We start from the raw sequence: 18,922 nt of genomic DNA, 5'->3' as shown, positions 1-18,922 counted from the left end.
TTCAGGACAGTCTTGCAGAGATACAGCACCACGGTTCCAACGTCCCTCTTTCCTAGATCCCCAAACCATCTTTTTTTGAGACATGGTCTTACTCTTGTCACCTAGGCAGGAGTGCAGTGGTATAATCATGGCTCACTGCAACCTTTACCTCCCAGGGCTCAGGTTATCCTCCCACCTCAGCCTCTCGAGTAGCTGGGACCACAGGGGGGCACCACCATGCCTAATATTTGTTCTTGTTTTTTTTTTTTTTTTTTTTTTTGAGACGGAGTCTCGCTCTGTCGCCCAGGCTGGAGTGCAGTGGCGCGACCTCTCCTTACTGCAAGCTCCGCCTCCTGGGTTCACGCCATTCTCCTGCCTCAGCCTCCGGAGTAGCTGGGACTATAGGCGCCCACTACCATGCCTAGCTAATTTTTTGTATTTTTAGTAGAGACGGGGTTTCACTGTGTTAGCCAGGATGGTCTCCATCTCCTGACCTTGTGATCCGCCCACCTTGGCCTCTCAAAGTGCTGGGATTACAGGCGTGAGCTTTGTTTGTAGAGATTGGGTTTCACCATGTTGCCCAGGCTCTTCTCGAACTCCTGGGTTCAAGCAATCCACCTGCCTTGGCCTCCCAGAGTGCTAGGATTACAGGTGTGAGCTACCATGTCCAGCCCCAAAATATGTTTTAAAGTCACACCGGCACCTCAGATAGACTGACTGTGGAATGGCCAAGAAGCCATGTTTTCACAGTAAAATTCTGTGATGTTAGTATAGCTCTGGCTCCTTCTCTCTCAAAGCCTGAGCATTTGTTATCAGTTTTCTACAGGATGTTTGCATCTTTCTAGAATCTATTCCTGGGTTATCCCATTCAATACTAGGCACTGCATTTCAACTCAGCAAGCTGAAAGGTTTTCAGGAATTGGGGAACTATGAGGGGAACTGTGAAGCTCAGATTTCTTGGTTTCTTCATCAAGCCGTCCAACTGTGCAGGGACACAGCTGTGTACTCACGGCTCCAGAAGGACCTCGAGGCAGCACATGTCTTCCAGAGGTACTTCTGGAGCAAAGCAACTCACCTCTGCTGCATCCTGGGGCTTTGGGGCATTTTCTTTTTCTTTCTTGCTTTTAGATATTTCATGTTTGATGCGTTTGGTTCCAGATACTTTTGTTTTATTCTCATTTTCCTGTGAACTGTTCTCCTGTTTCCGAGGTTTGATTGGAGGCAGGGGCTTATCTTCTTCTCCTTTAATAAACCTTTCATATGGTAGGATTAATCTAAAAGGTTAACAGAAGAGATGATTGGTCAGTTGAGTAATTCCAGTAGCATTAATGCTATGGGGGTTTACTTTATTTTCTCAGTATAAACAAATTATTAAATGACTTCATCTCCAATGACACTGCTATACTTCTATAAACTTACTCCACACTTTAGTGTTCTGCTTCCTTGGTCAAAATTAGTTCCTGGTAACTTCTTTTTTTTTTTTTTTTTCAGATGGAGTCTCGCTCTGTCGCCCAGGCTGGAGTGCGGTGGCGAGATCTCAGCTCACTGCAAGCTCCGCCTCCCGGGTTCCCGCCGTTCTCCTGCCTCAGCCTCCCAGAGCAGCTGGGACTACAGGCGCCCGCCGCCACGCCCGGCTAGTTTTTTTGTATTTTTAGGACAGACGGGGTTTCACCGTGTTAGCCAGGATGGTCTCCATCTTCTGACCTCGTGATCCACCCACCTGGGCTGCCCCAAGTGCTGGGATTACAGGCGTGAGCCACCACGCATGGCCTGTACCTGGTAACTTAACACTTCTCAGTAAGACCTCTTTTTGGTTTTGTGGGTCTATAGACCAAGATACCAATGGAAGCATCCAACATTAACAATATCATCATCACTCCCCATGGCACCTGGCTAAGTGCTAACAAAATTGCAACAATAATGCTAGCTGCTTTATCAGTCCATCAACAACTATTTATTGAGCACATACTATAGGCAGTGTTCTAGACACTGAGACACAGCTGTGAAACAAACATTCAAAGCTGCTGAGCTCATGAAGCTTATATTCTCATAGGTACTAGCATGTGCCAGGTACATTTAAAGATTATTTTATGTAAACGCCACAATATCCCTATGGAGTATTATTATTACTCTTTTTTTTAACATATGAGGCAACTGAGACCTAAAAAGGTTAAGCAATTTGCCTGAGAGTCACACCATTTGTTAGAGGTAAGATTTGAACCTAGTACTGCCCATCTCAAAAGATTTTATTTTCATTCATGTCAAGATAGAGATGAAACATCTAAGATAAAAAGGTCAATGACAGGCAAGCACAGCATGGCCAAGAGACAGTTTAGTCTTATCCCACAGCTCTGAGTGGGGCAGGGGACTCCACTAGGAGTTCTGTTTTAGGGTGCTAAGTAAAAAACAGCCCCAGCGAGAAGGAAGGCAGACAGACTATGCAAGCCACAAAAACCAGAGGGTTGAAAATTTCAAGCGTTTTAATTATATAACTTTTTAAACAAACTGCATAAAATTGCTCTAAAAAGAGAAACATCAAACAGCTCTAGTTTTAATCTGTTTTCCCTTTGCGATGCAGCTCTTTATCTGAAAGGGAAAAATAGCTGATGTAATTAAAAGGGATGGATTGCATTACAATCTCAGTTTCAACTTCAGTGATTAAAGTTTTTATAATGCATTTGGTATGATTAATGACTCACTGTGGGATTAATATAAGACTCAGCCTTAAAAATATGAACTTTAATACAGCAAACATAATTTGTTTTAAATAAGACAAGTTGACTCAATGAAGAAAATGTACTTGGCTTATAAACATAGTAAGTCTGTTGAAATATTGGAGATCCTCATTATTTTTAAACTAAGATTCCCAGGCAAAAACTTCCTTGGTCTGGATATTGGTGTGCTATCCTAAAATTGGTTTCTATCTATGTTATTTGGATCTCAACTGCTTAACCATACGTGATTGTTCAGGTTTGACAGTACAGATGTGGGGACATTTGTGATCCTAATATTTTACTCTTTAAGAAAATACCAATAAAATTATGGGAAAATCAGATCCCAATTTATAGCATATTAGAAACAAAATTCATTTACTGAGCATGCTTGGACAACGTATGAGCAAGGAGGCGTGAAAACTACTTTGGAGCCCTACATCTGGCAGTTGGCCAGCCATGAAGATCAACAGAGCCCATGGGGAATAGCGATCTTCAGATCCCATTACAAACTGAGTTTAAACATGTTACAGCTGCTAAAACTGGAAACTGCCCTCCCTATGCAGACTTACTAAAATAATATATGGCTGCCAAATACCTGCTTCCCACTGTAATATTACAGTTAATGTTTATATAATAAAAAGCATAACTAAGCAGAAAAAGAGAGAAAAAAGCAATCCTGTTCATACTTGAATTTATTCTATCTCATCTGTGAAGTCCCCAACATTCCCCCCAATTCCCTTTTTCTGCCTGGTTCTGCCAGGGACTTTATCCTCTTCAATATTGGCAGGTTGGGGATTTTTGTCCGGGAGTAAAATGCATTGAATATTTTAAACTGAAAAGCTATTTTAAATTGACTTTAATGAAAACATATTTTATTGTTGGGACAGATAGGTTTGTTTTACTTTTGTTTTGTTGCCATGGGAACTCAAAGAGCACCGAAGTCTGGGTATTCCAATGATTGCAATTTGCTGGTACCACCCTTCCCCCAACTTCATTTTCTGATGGAGATGGTGACACCACGAGGGACCCTCTTTACTGAGAAGAATGACAGTATTACCTCTGAGCGTGGGGAGGGGGAGGAGGGAAAGCAGAGAACTGGCTAGGAGAGATACCCCATGGACCCCCCAAGGACCCCTCGCTCTGGGTTCTGAGAGCCTTGGGCCAGCCTGGCTCTCTAGATGGGTGCTGAGGAGACTTTAATTTCCTTTTCTAATTGTGCAAGTTCACAAAGCAGGGCACCATTTTCATTTCAGTTCCTTTTTTTTTTTTTTATGTTTTCTTTCCTTTTTTTTTTTTCTCCCCTTCACTCAACTCAGCAGCTGGCTGGCTGACAGCAGTAAAAAATACATTTCACTTTGCTGGTCAAAGGCCTAAAGCCAGAAGCAGGAAATCTGGAATTAAATGTTTCTTGTATCTGGAAAGAGGCATGACTAAGGTAAAACTGAATCCAAACACAAGCCCTGCTTGCTCAAGGCTTCCAGAGAGAGTATATGAGAGTGTGTGAGTGTGTGTGTGTGTGTGTGCGTGTGAGAGAGTGTATGTGTGTGTAAAGGTCAGTTGAGTGTTTTTCCCCCCCTTCTAAATCATTGAAAGATAATTATAGTGGCTTGCGGGAAAAAAAGGCTCCTAAAATAAAACAAGCAAGGCAGAAGCTAAAAGGAAGCAAGTAGAAATATGACCAGCTAAGCTTTGAAGAACAGGGCACAGTCTCGCACGGCACACAATCGCTGCTTCATATAGTGATTTCCGTTTGGTGCAATTTTCACTGAATGTTTTTTCAGTTATCCTGTCATGGTACAACACAATTACCCCACAGGATATGATCTTATCATATGATTATTAGAAGTTTTTACAGTGCAAGAGGACAAAAGCTGTTATAGCTTTCTGAACATTTAAACGTTCAATGTACATGTGGTACCATTAAAAACAGGTTAGCCTTAGATTAGGTCAAAATTGCCTTATGTAGAAAGCTGAGTAGGTTTGTATTATATAAAGAATTTAGTAAAACACACCATGCCTGTGCCTTGAGGATGATTATTTCTCAAATATTTGTAGCACAGCAAAGATTTTATCAGTTTCTAACTGTACAGATAAAAGCAAACATACACTCCAGCCCCCAAGAATTCATTACACAGGAGAAATATTTTCAATGGACTGCAACTCTAAAAATGGGGGTTGGCTTTTAGGTGGGTGGAAGTAATGGGGAAGAGAAGCAATATATTCATTAGAAAATCCAGAGAGATTTTCCCCTTCCTGATCTACATCTAGTCTGGGGATTGAAAGCTGGACAGATAAATGGGCCTTTATTATTATCCAGATTTCACATTTCAGATTAGCAAAATGCTTATTTATGATGCCATTAATGGATCTGAAATAGGTAAGCCATTATGTATTAAAAAATAACATCTTTCCATAGGCATAAGATTTGTAGCAGCATGGGATTTTATTTTTCCCTAGGAATAATACAAGAATAACATTTTCCACCCCAAAGCAGAAACAGTAGGGGGGCCTTTTGCTATCACAGAGATTCTTATTAAATTCAGTCACTGTGAAAAGCAAGATTTTTTCCCCCTCCTCATTCTTCTTTCTTTAAAAAAAAAAAAGACTTAAAAATCAACCCGAGTTAAAATTAACAAATCAATAGCATTATAACCTTGATTTATTAGCATCTGAGCCACTAAATTATCATTATACATAAAATTGCTGGTTTGAAAAGATTTCGGCTTTGCTAAATCTCAAGTTAAATAATGGTGCTCAGTATACTAGGTTTTTAGATCTGCCTCATCTGATATTATGAAAAATTCAATACATTTCTCTACAGCAGAAGTCAGGGGTCAGCAAATCTATTACTGTAATGTAAGTAATCTGGCAACCTGCCAACTCTTTCTCCCTTTTATTATTATTTTTTTTAAACACTAAGGCAGATAATTTTATATTTACAAAGTCTAAAATCCTCCAGGGCCTTGCCTCTCTTTCTCAACAAAAAGCAGTAGCCTTGCATTAGAGAAGTGTATATCACACATGTCCTCATCATTTGCATTTTGTACAAAAGAAGAAAAGACCCTTCATCTTTATTACACAACATTCCCTTCCCTTCCCTCAGAAGCAGAGGAAAAATAATGTCAAACCTCATCTGAACAAGTAACCACTAATGTCTCCTGTACTGATTAATGCTTGCACGGAATGACCGAACTTTTGGGTCAAAATATTTAGCAAACAGTACTTAATAGGAAAAATGAGAATCCATCTATTTACAGAGCTTGAAAAATGGTATTACAATAATGTCTGGAACTGATTGAATCCAGAGAGTGGGGGCAAGAAGTGGTGAACCTTTAGGGTTGTATTTGAATCCCAAAGTCACCCCAGTTACTACATAGGCACTTTCATGGTATCAAATCAGTGAGAAATTCCAGACCTAAAGGTTTGCTGGTGTCCTTGGAGCAGAATATTTTCTAGGGGCAGAGGGAAATAACACTGGTGCATGTCAGGTCAAAGATGCCACTACTGGCCAGGTGTGGTGGCTCATGCCTGTAATCCCAGCACTTTGGCAGGCTGAGGCAGGTGGATCACTTGGGGTCAGGAGTTCGAGATCAGCCCATCTCTACTAAAAATACAATAATTAGCCAGGCATGGTGGTGCGTGCCTGTAATCCCAGTCACTCGGGAGGCTGAGGAAGAGAGTCGCCTGAACCCTAGTGGCAGAGGTAAAAGTGAGCCAAGATCGTGCCACTGCATTCCAGCCTGGCTGACAGAGTAAGACTCTGTCTCCAAAAAAAAAAAAAAAAAAAAAAAAAGGGTACTACTACTCTAATACTATTAGGCTTTTTTTGTAGTAACAACGAAATGACATATTGGTTCAACTGGGACTTCAGACCTGATCTCACCCCAAATGGAGTCATTACACCTCTGAGTTGATTCCAGGCTTGATAAATTTCTATGATTTGGCCAGACATTTCCCTTTGCAGCCAGAAACTGAAAATACAACTTCACTGTGAAGTATGGGAAGGAATCTTTCACCAAATATGGAGCCAATAGAAGGTGTGTTTTTCTTTTCTGAAGATGAGGTACACATGCTTGTTACCGTTCCAATAAGCATAGAGAGTTTTTCTAATCTCACACACTGTTCACCTCTCAGGTGCTAGACCATGACAATAAAAGTGGAAGAAGAGCTTTTGGGGGTAGGGAACCAAACCAACAGCCAAAGACACAAATGTGCTATGTAAATGAACAGAGAAATGAGAATGTTTCCTTGGTGGGTATAACCCTGGTTGAGCACAATAGCTACGGTGATGCTTTGTTCCTGTTCTTTTAACAGCTAAGCTCCATCTGAGAGAGATGGGAGCCACAGATGAAGATCTCCATTTTATGGTGTGAACTTCAGTGGAGCAGAAAAAACAGTGTGCCGAGTGTGACAAGCTCTCCCCATAACCCAGAGAGCTGAGAAAGAGGCCTCCAGTGTCACCTCCCAACAGGCAAACATGTGAACTCAAAGTCTGGGGCACCAAACCACGGACTAAGAAGCCACCCTGACATGAAGAATGAACCTATAGCGGGGCCCATCTGAGCCAACAAAATGGCAGCAGAGTGCAACACAGAGTCTGTGTGAAAGACTCACCCTGCCCAAGAGCTACCAAAGCCAAACTGCCCTACATACTTCAAAAATGAAGTAGGTATAACTAGCATCACCTGTATTCTATGCGAAGACACCTAAATTGTATGGAGTCCACTATTAACAACGATGAAATACAGCCATGTGTCACCACAAAAGGTCTCTTTTCTGGGAAAATGATCTGCTCACAGCGGCTTCATTACCTACTCAACAAGCAGCAGATGAACAAGAAAACTTTTTGAAGGCTTTAATGCTCTCTCCATTGGCCCCTGGAAGTGGTGGGAGAGTTGTTTCTTAGGCCCACTGATAGGATTCTGAAACCTCCCTCAGTGGTCCCAGAGTGTGTATGACCCTAAATGAAAAGAAGAAAGGTACGTGGTACCGAACACAGCAAGGTGATGGCTCGGCTCCCATAAAGGTGTGTCAGTGTGAGAGAGTCAGCTCAAAGATGACAGCTTTCCTGAACTGGAGTTACATGGATTTCAGGGGACTGTGTTAGAATCAAGGTGGGAAGGTAGAGAAATCTCATTCAGGTCATTCATATATATTGATTAGGCATTACAATATTAACAGCCACCACCATGCATTACGTTCTTTTTAATACCAGGCACTCTGAATGCTTTAATTTCAACCATTACAATAAAAGAAATATCTACAGATATATTATTTTATCTCATTTTATGGATGACAAAACTGACGTTCAGAGCTAAATGATTAAGTGACTCGTCAATGGCACACAGCTGTTTAGTGCCACAATTTGAGTTCAGCCACCAAACTGCCTGCCTCTGCTAGTCCAGCTATCTTCATCTCAACAAGCTGGCTGTGCACCTTCATACACAGATGTATCAACACGGAGACGTACCAACACGGAGGAGCTACTGAAAGATCACTCCTGCCTGGGTTAAGTGAATTCCTAGCTCCTAAGGAGTCACCTGAGAAACTGGAGTGAGCATTCTCCTTTTCTCAGAGGCAACAGGCCTATAAAATACCTATGTGGCCATTCCACAAAGGGTCAACCTCCTACATCAGAAGAAGCCCTATGGCTTGGGCACTGGGCAACTACTCTTACAATATGCTACAATAACCATGCTATAGCTCTTCAGAAGGCAGTGATACTAGTTGGAGCCATAGCTCTTCAGAAGGCAGCGATACTAGTTGGATCATGCCCAACTTAATATTGGATGGTAAAAGAAACTCGAGAATCATATCCTCCATGAATTCCACCCTCTAGGACTTAGTCCTACCAAGCCCAAGCTTCCCATGGTCTCCCTAATAAAGCTCCTTTGGGGCTTTCTATGATGTCTCCATGCCACATGTAAGAGTGTTTAGACTGATGTTATTCCTATGCCTTTCAAATGACAACCACACTGAAGAAAGTTGGAATGGACTTAAGGAAGGCTGATGGTACGTTCCCAGCGATTAAAATGCATGCTTGTAACAGTGAACACAGACTATGCATGGTGCCTCGCCTGCTACAATGCCAGCCAGCAATGATTGCAGCAATTACTCTTCTCAATGAAAAAAACCCAGTGACTTCAGAATTGAGTTGTATGGATCCATTTCAAGGGCAGATGAACATTATTTCAAGAATAATAAACCCAATACTGTTTTGTTTTGAGACAGAGTCTCATGCAATCACGGCTTACTGCAGCCTTGACTTTCTGGACTCAGATGATCTTCCCACCTCAACCTCCTGTATCGATGGGACTACATGTGTGCGTCACCGCACCTGGCTATTTCTTCCTATTTTTAGTAGAGATGGGGTATCACCATGTTGCCCAGGTTGGTCTCAAACTCCTAGGTACAAGCAATCTGCCCACCTCGGCCTCCCAAAGTGCTGGGATTACAGGGTAAGCCACCATGCCCAGCCAACATGGCAGTGTTTTCAATGTGATGTGCACCCCACAAATGATGGAAGGCAGTGTCAAAATGTAAAAACAGGCAAACAACTATTGCATTTAAGCCCCATGCATGTTAGATCCTACTGGTTCCAGAACTTCTGAAATGTTCAACAATTCTCCCACAACATTTATTATTTTGGTGAAACTTTGTAGTAACTTACACAAAAACAAAATGTTCCAAGAGGGTTTCAGTGCAAGAGTTAAGAATACACTTTAATGGTAAACAATTACATTCTTCCGTCATATGATACTTTTTTCCCTTTTCTTTTTTGGAAACATGCTTTCTGAATTTTCAATAGTTTCTTTGTGAAGGCATCTGTTACTCACATAATTGAAATGATGTTTGTGCAGTGGCATGCTTGAGAGTACAGTTATTTAATCTTAATGATAAAACCCTGAGGATAGAAAATCCTAAGTAGAAACCTTTTGCTATTTATCAAAAAGAAAAGGGCTAAGACACCCAATCTATTCTCAAATTTAAATTCATGCTTGATAAAAACTATCAATAAAACATGGAACTTGCAAGGTTTCTTAAATACTATAGTTAGGTTCAAAGGGTGGGATGGAGGAAGTAGGATAAAAACAAAAATGAGACAATAAAGGAGCTCAACAAAGAAAAACTGCTGTTTGGCAAGCTTTTTTGGGGGGGGGGGGCGTCAAACAAAGAACTCACTGTAGTTTACAGCATGACATACACACTTGATTAGTTTGTGCCTGAGGGTGTTTTTACACTCAACAGTGTAAACTCTAACTTCTATTAATTACAACTTGCATTTAGAGGCAAATTTAAGAATTTTTAAGTAGAGATTTTTTTCAAAGGCTGCTGTTTATTTTTTAAAATAGAAACCAGTTTTTCTACTCCAGGGTCTGGCTGGAGTTTTGTTTTCCTTTTTAAAAGTTTCTTGAAATATCCAGGCATTGGAAAGTTATCAGAGCATTTTAGGCATGCTAAGTGATACAGAGTATGAGGCTCTTGTGTATGAAATTACCTGACTGTCCTTCGGAGAGAAATTCTTTACAGATGACAAGCAGCAGCTACTCTGGGTGTAGGGTGTTTGCATTGACCTGATTCAGAGCCCTGTGAGAACAAGCTTGGTGGGGTGTAGATGGAAGAGAAGCTGTACAACTTCAGTCAACCTAACTCTGGGCAACCTGTTTTCAGTTTCCTGGGCTTCTGGTTGTTGATAAGGGCTAGGATGCCTTCTGTGGGTTTGGGGAGATGAGAGTGGCAGGGTGGACGTGTTGCAGAGGTAAGCCCAATAGGGGCCACAGGTCAGGACTGCCATGAGAAAGACAGTGTTGGGAAAGGAAATGCAAGTCCATTGACTGGGTAACCTTACCATGGATGAGGATGGGCAGAGTCTACCCACTGCACCTTAGGATAATAGTTCATAGACACTAAGAGGATAAACAGCACTACCTGCCTTTGGGGTATGTGACTTGAAAATTCAGCCTTAGGACTTTTCTGACAGCCCCTGTTACCATCTCATTCCCTACCTTTTTATATACATTTTCCAGGGGGGGACTTTGCTCATTTCAGTTGAAAATTCTCTCTTCCTTCTTTGATCCCTGTTGAACTTATTTTTTTAAATTACATAACTAGTTTTTATAGGTGTAGTTTTTTTATTTTTTTGAGACAGAGACTTGCTCTGTAGCCCGGACTGGAGTGCAGTGGCGTGATCTCGGCTCACTGCCACCTCCGCATCCCATGTTCAGCCATCCCCTGATTCTCGTGCCTCAGACATCTGAGTAGCCAGGATTACAGGCATGTGCCACCAGCCCCAGCTAATTGTTGTATTTTTTAGTAGAGACAGGGTTTTACCATGTTGGCCAGGCTGGTCTCAAACTCCCGGGTCTCAAGTCATCTGCCCACCTTGGCCTCCCAAAGTGTGGGGATTATAGGCATGAGCCACCATGCCCAGTCTACAGACATAGATATAACTCTCTTCCGTGTGTACAGCCTTTGAGTCAGATCTTGTGCTAGGTTGGATAAACCAAGGATCACGGCATCTTCCAGTTCTAATGAGTCGTGGTGGCTCCCTGGGGATGCCATACTAAGAAGGATTCTGAGGCTGAACCTGGGTTCACGGGAAACAGCATCCTGTTCCTTTAGCAATCTCTGCTGTGAATGTGTGACGAGGGTACCTCCTCATTGTTTGCCAGCCAATTCTCAACTCTTTGCTTTACATGTTCTCATTACCCCTGCGAGTGCTCTGCACATAGCAGATGTCCAAAAAACACCGATTGGGTTTTGAGGGCAGCAGTAAATGAAAAAGAAGTAAATCAAATGGCAAATCTATCCTATCCAAGAAAAAGCAACAGGCCAATAGGAGAGGGCTTCTTGCCCATTTCAAATGTAATCTTAGGCGGTGTTGAGACTGACACTGCCCACATCCTGAGAAGTACTACATGCCACATCTGGAGTAGCTTTGCGTATTCTGAGTGACACAAACTGGAAGTGCCTGCATGAGAGCAAGCCGAGCTGGTGAAGGTCCATTACTGGCACTCTGGGGCTTGGTTGAATGGAACAGGAAGACCTGAAGTGAAAGAGGAGCTTTGACAAGCTCCTGGAAGCTGATCAGAGCAAAGGGAGAAGACGTGGTAGCCTCCGAAGGCAAGGCAGGGTCAATGGGAAGCCACAGAGGGCGTTTTGCTCAGCACATGGAAGAGTGTGTAGAGCAGAGTAAGAGCGCCTTGAACCCTGACGCTTCCTCCAGGCCCTCCCACTGCAGGGCGCTGAATCAGAGGCTGGATAGCCTAGTGTCAAGCACAGTTCAGTCTTCGTGGAACTTGGCATCCATATTTCGCCCCTGGGCATGTTTGATTTAGCTTATATAAAATATTTGTTAAAATATAGGAGCCAATGCTTATAAGCTAGGTTATTTCACATTTAAAAATATCTTGAAAACATGGAAGGTCAGGAGGCACACAGATGGCATCTACCTACAGCAATAGTGTGGGCTGGCCCCTTTGGGCGCTCTGGCCCGGGCTGTGCATGCCAGTTTCACACTTTCTAGCCATGGCTCCTACACTCATCTATGCTACCTGCCTCCATAAGCATCTGAGTTTGTGGCCAAGATGTAGGAGCAGAGCTTCTCCACTGACCTGGGTGAAGGACTAGTTTTCTGAATTTCCTATCTGATGCTGACTGATGCTTTTGTAAACAACCATAAAAATGAATTACTAGAAAATGAAATTCAAAAGGAGGCATACAAAACGTGAGCCTCAATTTTTTATTAGCTTCAATGGACATAATGTTATTCTGGCAAATTTCAGTGTAAGTATATCAATGCTTATTTGCAATTGGTGTGCTTAGCTTGTTATGGACTAGTAGCAAACAGTTCCTGGACAAGTTAAAAAATCTCATTTGAGTAGCACTGGTCTAGGGAGTTGCTAGGGGTCCTCTTAAATATACAATTCTGAGATGTTGCCTGTGACTTTCTGAATTGTGTATTTATTAACTCCAAGGGTGTCCAAATGAGAACGAATACATGGAATCATGTCCTTGATGTGCACAGAACTGTAACTCACCTTTCTTTCCCTACTTTTAGCCATGGTATGATTAGGTGGGTTCCTTAGAACCTGATATATTTTTGGTCCTTAACTTAAAGCACATGCTTATCTAATTCAAAACATGAAGCCTCCCACACTCTGCCATATACCTTCAGAGAAAACAGGCAGAAGTCCCAGCTATCACTCAATATCTGCCCAAGTACATCTGGCTTGGGTACAGCTCACCTTAAGTCCCTGCAAAGAAAGCTGCCTCAGCCATGCAGGGTGACAATCTTGTCCAAGGAATGCTTATGGCACAAGCAAAAGGCTGGATTTGAAATGAGGCATTACGTATGCAAGAAGATGAAGAGTAATTGCTAATTTCCCTCACAAATACATTTGTTTATGATTTTGATTTTCTAAATACTCAAAAATGCACATCATAAAGTACTTTTGCTTTAATGCTCCTTTTAAAATCCCTAATAACAACTTCATGTGCTCCACAGAAACAGACCACGTAATTTATTCAGGAAAAGTAAAACCAGTAATCTAGCATTCTGAGTAAAGATTTTGTTCCCCCTGCATGTACTTTAAAAACATTTTTTAAAAAGGGAAATCTGCATGTGAAAACAAAGCCTTTAAAGTGACTTACTATTCCAGAAAATCAAGCTAAGAAAATTCCATAAAAGTAGCCATTTTCCTTTTTGTTCCTTTACTGACAAAAATAAAGTGAACTGGTTACTTTTAGTTAGACAAGAAAGAAAATGTTCCACCTAGAAAGAATGAGGTGGGTATTTTTCTTTGCATCAAAAGCTACAGTAACTTTATCTATAAATCCTGAACTAGAAATGTCCAGAATAACCATATTTCATGAGCTTTGCTTAGTTTGAGACATCTATATAGCAACAGCCTTTCGATGGGAAAACATTAATGCTTTTTATATTGGTAATCATCTATAACACGAGCAATTAAGTACAGTACTAATGGACTATGGCCAGGAGCCTGGTACTAATATTAAAAACTGACAGAGATGAATAGGTTTGGAAGCAAAACCAGGCTGACAAAGACATTTTTATGAAGTGCTTGGACCTATTTGATTTAAACCAATCAGAGGCAAGTTTGTACGAGTCAGGCCTTCAGCGACAATGATGTATTCACGAGCATTGTACCATTTCTGCTTTGCCTTAAATAAAAACACCCATTGATTCTTTTCAACAACCCACACTTTCATTATTGCACTCATTAATAAACCAAAAGTGCTCAACTAATATACAAGTAACATTTTACTGAGGAACTGGCTACATTTTTCTTGTTGTAAAATGAAAACATTTACTGGAAACATGAACCACAGTGCATGAAAAATAAATCAGTGGATAATGCATAGTAGATCACTCACTTCTTCATCTTCTAGGAAAGCAAAGCTGGTGGCAGGGAAATAGGAAAAGGAGCAGTTCTCTTTAGCAAAGTGAAAGGAATGAGAGAACAGAAGAACCCACAGCCTAGTAGGAAGAGCTCTCATCATCCTGATTTGGTTTGGAAGGCTTTACAAAATTCCAAGGGCATTTCCAGACTAGATATTTGCCCACAAAGTCCTGACCATTCTCAACTCATTGGCCCTTCTTGAAAACAGTGTTCCTTCTCCAATCCAGTCATCTCTGTTTTATCTGTTCATGCAACCTGTGACTAGCAAGAATGAATGAAATCCACCATAATCATGAAGTTTTGGCCCAGAGCTTCAGTCGCTTCTTGGACATATGTGCATGTCCTCTGCCCTTCTTTGATAGAACCAATTAAAAAGAGACATCTAGAATGGCAATCCTAGCCTTTTCTCCCCATCACAACACATAGGATTATGGGTGATTCCTTTTGGAGAATGATTGATTCAAGAGTGAGAGAGGCACTATTGTAAATAAAACCAATGATCTTCAAATTTTGGTAGTTAGTGATTGCATCTGATCACAAGGACGTGAGAGGAGTCTAGACGGCAAAAAGGAAATACCAAGGAAAGATAAAGGACCTTGCTAATCACCCTGGGACAGCTATGCTCCAACAACGTGGCTGGAGGCTCCACACTGCCATTTTTGGTGTCTCCACACATAAAACGGGCTCTGCTTATGGGGTTCCCACTTGGCGGATGGCCTATTGTCTCTCAACTCCAAATTCTCCCTTCTGTACTCTGCTTGCTGATGCTAGGAATGGAATTCTGTAAATTACACATCCCTTTTGTCATCTATCTTCCTGTTACTGTTCTGCAAACAGCAGGTCCTGGGAGGCAGGGAGAGAAAAGAAATCTCCTTTCTGTTTCACTTGTTCCTATCAGTGTCAACTCAACAGTGCCTTAACAGCAGCAGTGGGTTGTAGCCTCTAGTTTCAACAGTCCTCCAACAGTTTCAGTGCATGTCCTCTGAGGTCTGGCAGCAGCCAGGGAGCACCACCTCCTCAGGTTTCAGCCCAGCTCTGCAGTGCTCCTCCTCTGAGCTCCTGAAGCACCAGTGCTGGCTGGGTGACTCCTTCTTACCAGAGACCCGAACCCCAGCTCTGAGGCACATTCTCCAAACTTCTGGGTGGTGACAACCAACCTGTCCTCTCTATTCTTTCACCCTAGAGAACCTACAGTTATTGCCCCTGTGTTAACTCAGTGCCTCACACCAACCCCTGTTTAAGCAACTGCCTATGGTGAAGTCTCTTTGTTGAATATCCAGTGTGGTTTCCATTTTCCTTACTGCACCCTGACTGATACACTGACAAATTCTGGATTTGGAAAAGTGACAGCATTCTTCAAAAAGTTTAAGACATCTTCAGTCATGTTTCTTAATTGCTAAAGTTTGTGGTATCTCTACTAAAATTTTCTAATGTGATTGAAAGCTTTCAGGAATCTCCTACTCCAGCAAGAAGTAAATAATCAAAAGTACACAATCTTCCAAAGAATCCTACTTTTATTCACATAACTGCTCAGTTACACACACACACACACACACACAAACACAAACACACACACACACAACTATGGGTTCAATCCTTCTCTCCATGCCAAACTTTATCTCTCTCTCCCTCTTTTTTTTTTTTTTTTACCATGTGATACTTTGTAATTAATTTGATTGATACTTTCATTCTTTAGATGAGCTAACAGCTGAGATACAATCCTTTTTCAAGCTTTAATTGCTTTCTGCTCCTTTAAGTTTGATGGTTCAGGTGTTGAGGGTATTTGCATATAAAGGAAAGGGATGTCCACTCTCAGAACAGAATCTATTTGAAAACAGGGACGGAGTTTCTAATAGAAATGTTCTGGCCAGGGCGAGGTGGCTCATACCTGTAATCCCAGCACTTTGGGGGGCCGAAGTGGGCGGATCATGAGGTCAATAGATTGAGACCATCCTCACTAACATGGTGAAACCCCGTCTCTACTAAAAATACAAAAATTAGCTGGGCGTGGTAGCACGTGCCTGTAGTCCCAATTACTCCGGAGGCTGAGGCAGGAGAATCGCTTGAACCCGGGAGGCAGAGGTTGCAGTGAGCCGAGATCATGCCACTGCACTGCAGCCTGGCGGCAGAGCAAGACCGTGTCTCAAAATAAAAAAGTTCTGAATGAAGCCTTGACTCCTTGACTCATAAGTCAAAAACAAGTAGCCTGTGGTTCCTCAGATATTATCTTCGGAACACTCACCTGAGATATCAGTGCTACTTTGTATTAGGACATCAGTGGTGTACCTTTTACATACAGTGGGAATGGGTGAGTTTTTGTATTAAACACTGACAGAAATAACATATTTTAAAAATTGATGTGTTGTATTGAAAAACAATGCTATAAAGAGTAATAATTTCAACATCTATTATCAATTTTTGAAAATCCTTCTGCATTACAACCCTGCCAAGTAAGGCAATCCTTTGGGAATACTTTGTGGCAATTTTTCATGGTGTACTAAACCCAATTCAATTTATTATTACAAAAACATTCTTGTTGAACGGCCATACTAAAGCTGAGTTAAATGCAATACAGATAAAAGTACAATTGAACTTGAAAAAAAAAAAAAGACTAAGAATTGATGAGTTAAATGGTACTGCCTGAGGATGGATGTATAAGACCCAAAGGGAAGTGCCAGTTATAAAGAAGTTGGTAATGACCTAAACAAATTAAGTATGGGCTTGAAGCATAGAGGGATAATGCATTAATATGCTAACTGGTCTTTACCGGTGTGAATTACGGAGTCCTAATGCAAAGCAGAAATCCACTTCTGTGGATGCAACATAGTAGGCTAATTTTGCATTACTTCTTGTTTGCATCATCATCATCTTTCTGAAATAGGCTGAAATTATTAGAAAACCAAGCCACACAGAGCTTGGTAAGAAGATTCCGTAGAAGAAAAACACCAGGATGAAATAAAACAACAGATGTGATCTGGGGCCATTTCTCTTTCTATAAGAAATCCTTACTTTTCAATGCTAATATTAGGAGAAGTGCTTACTTTTCAATGTCAACCTCAGAGTAGCATTGCAGATTTTTCAGAAGCTAAAGGTTCTCATGTTAAGTGAGCCTAAAGAGAACATACTGAATAATCTATGCTTGTGGGGAAAAAAAAAGGCATTGTCAGGCAGGTGGTCACATGATAGAACCAAACTAAAAGAACATCTAATTTTAGCCCCTGTAACCAGAGAAAGCCATGTTCCCTAAAAATCACAAGGCAGTATGCAAAGTAAAATGCCAGAGGGAAATTTTCAGTTTCCCAAAAGGTCTTTTAGACTTCCTCGGTCTTATCCTTGACCAGAAGCTCCTTTCAATTAACACAGTTTTAACTAAGCAATTCCATGAAATGGTTTCTTACCTTTCATAATGTCTGCGGGTACAAGTGGCAGCACTGGTGCTCCCAGGATTACCGCCTAATTCATCATAAATATGTTTCCATTGACGGCGGGCTGTTATCTGAAAAAATGGCAATGGGAAATTCAATCTTACATCGTAAGAGATTCACAGTGCCAGGCTTCAATACATATGCAACAGTCAGAAGAGAACAGTCTGTTCTGGAAACCCAGAAACAGAGAAGTCCAAAAGAGTATATGGGGTGATTTATGGTTTCATAGTGAGATCTCGCTTTCAGCACTTTTCTTTACAATAAAAATTGAACTCTACTTTTGGTTGTGTGTTTTGTCATTCTAAGTGCATTTCATTGAAGACACCTCCCTGGATATCCATGTGGATTTGTCAGGGTCTCATAGTCATACCCTGTTCCTTTATGTCATTTGATAGAGCATCAAAATAAAATCAGGTTTTAGCTTAACTACATCTTAGTTTAACAGTTTAGATGAATCAACATGAACATTGATTGCCTGAGGCATGTGGAAATGGGGAACCGGGTATAGAGGTAAAAAAGAGTCTTTTCACCAAACATGCTTTTGTATCTTCTGATTTTTGATCCATGTGATGAGTTGCCAATTTAAAAAATAAATAAAATTACTACACAGATTAAATTAAATGATCAAATTGGTTGTGGAATTTATAGTCATCTCAGGCTATAGTTTTATGCCAGCTTCTCTAACCACCAAAACAAAACCAAAATCTGAAACTGTATATGTTGCAAGCTGTTTATTTTTATTCACTTAGGTCAAGAAAATGAGATATTGATCAAATCATATGAAAACTAACATATTCCACAGTTAAAATGCTAGCTATGTACACTATTGACTTGAGTGAATAAAAACAAACAGCTTGTAATATCCTGAGCTGCACACTATGGTCTTATTTTATTTTTTCCTTTAATTTTATTTTTGTACATAAATTAAGATTTTACAAAATAACAGATGCAAGATCTGGCAAATGATTAATTTGGGGAAACCATGTCATTTACTACATCCAAGTAAGTCTAGTATTTCCTTGAAATTTGGAAGACAGAACAAGTTCTGAGGTCCTCATGAACATTTCTCAATAGGGTTATGGGAAAACTCTGTTATTTGAATGTGTAGGGGAAAGGGCGTGGCAAAGGTGCCAGTGGAATTTAATACAATCAAGCAGGAGGCTTCTTTTGAAAAATACCCACAAGGCTGCCAGCAGAGTTCACCAAGGGGCTAAAGGCAGCAATCAAAGAAAAAAAAATTTAAAAACCTCAACTTGCAACGGGGGCTCTGTAATTGTAAATCCGAGGAGGAGGAGATGGGTGGTTAAATATTATGGGGTAAATGGTACCTTTTCTATTTCAAATAAAAAGAACCCCTTCATTTACATAGGCCCTCCTCAAC

General features: G+C 41.0%; 1 protein-coding gene across 4 annotated transcripts in view; it reads right to left on the bottom strand.

The window, feature by feature from the left end:
• ARID5B (AT-rich interaction domain 5B) overlaps positions 1-18,922 on the bottom strand; it is a 193,671-nt gene that overhangs the window by 10,288 nt on the left and 164,461 nt on the right. For all 4 annotated transcript variants that reach the window (XM_010367591.2, XM_030940204.1, XM_030940205.1 and 1 more), the window contains 2 exons: positions 17,515-17,612; positions 1,055-1,253 (listed from right to left, as the gene is read on the bottom strand). In XM_010367591.2, coding sequence (XP_010365893.1) covers positions 1,055-1,253; positions 17,515-17,612 — 297 coding nt within the window. The remainder of the gene's footprint in view (positions 1-1,054; positions 1,254-17,514; positions 17,613-18,922) is intronic.

The sequence above is a fragment of the Rhinopithecus roxellana genome, chromosome 11 (genome assembly GCF_007565055.1).
Source record: "Rhinopithecus roxellana isolate Shanxi Qingling chromosome 11, ASM756505v1, whole genome shotgun sequence".
In the NCBI taxonomy this organism is placed as follows: domain Eukaryota; kingdom Metazoa; phylum Chordata; class Mammalia; order Primates; family Cercopithecidae; genus Rhinopithecus; species Rhinopithecus roxellana.
The sequence above is the reverse complement of the archived record's forward strand: the minus strand, read 5'-3'. Positions and strand labels throughout refer to the sequence as shown.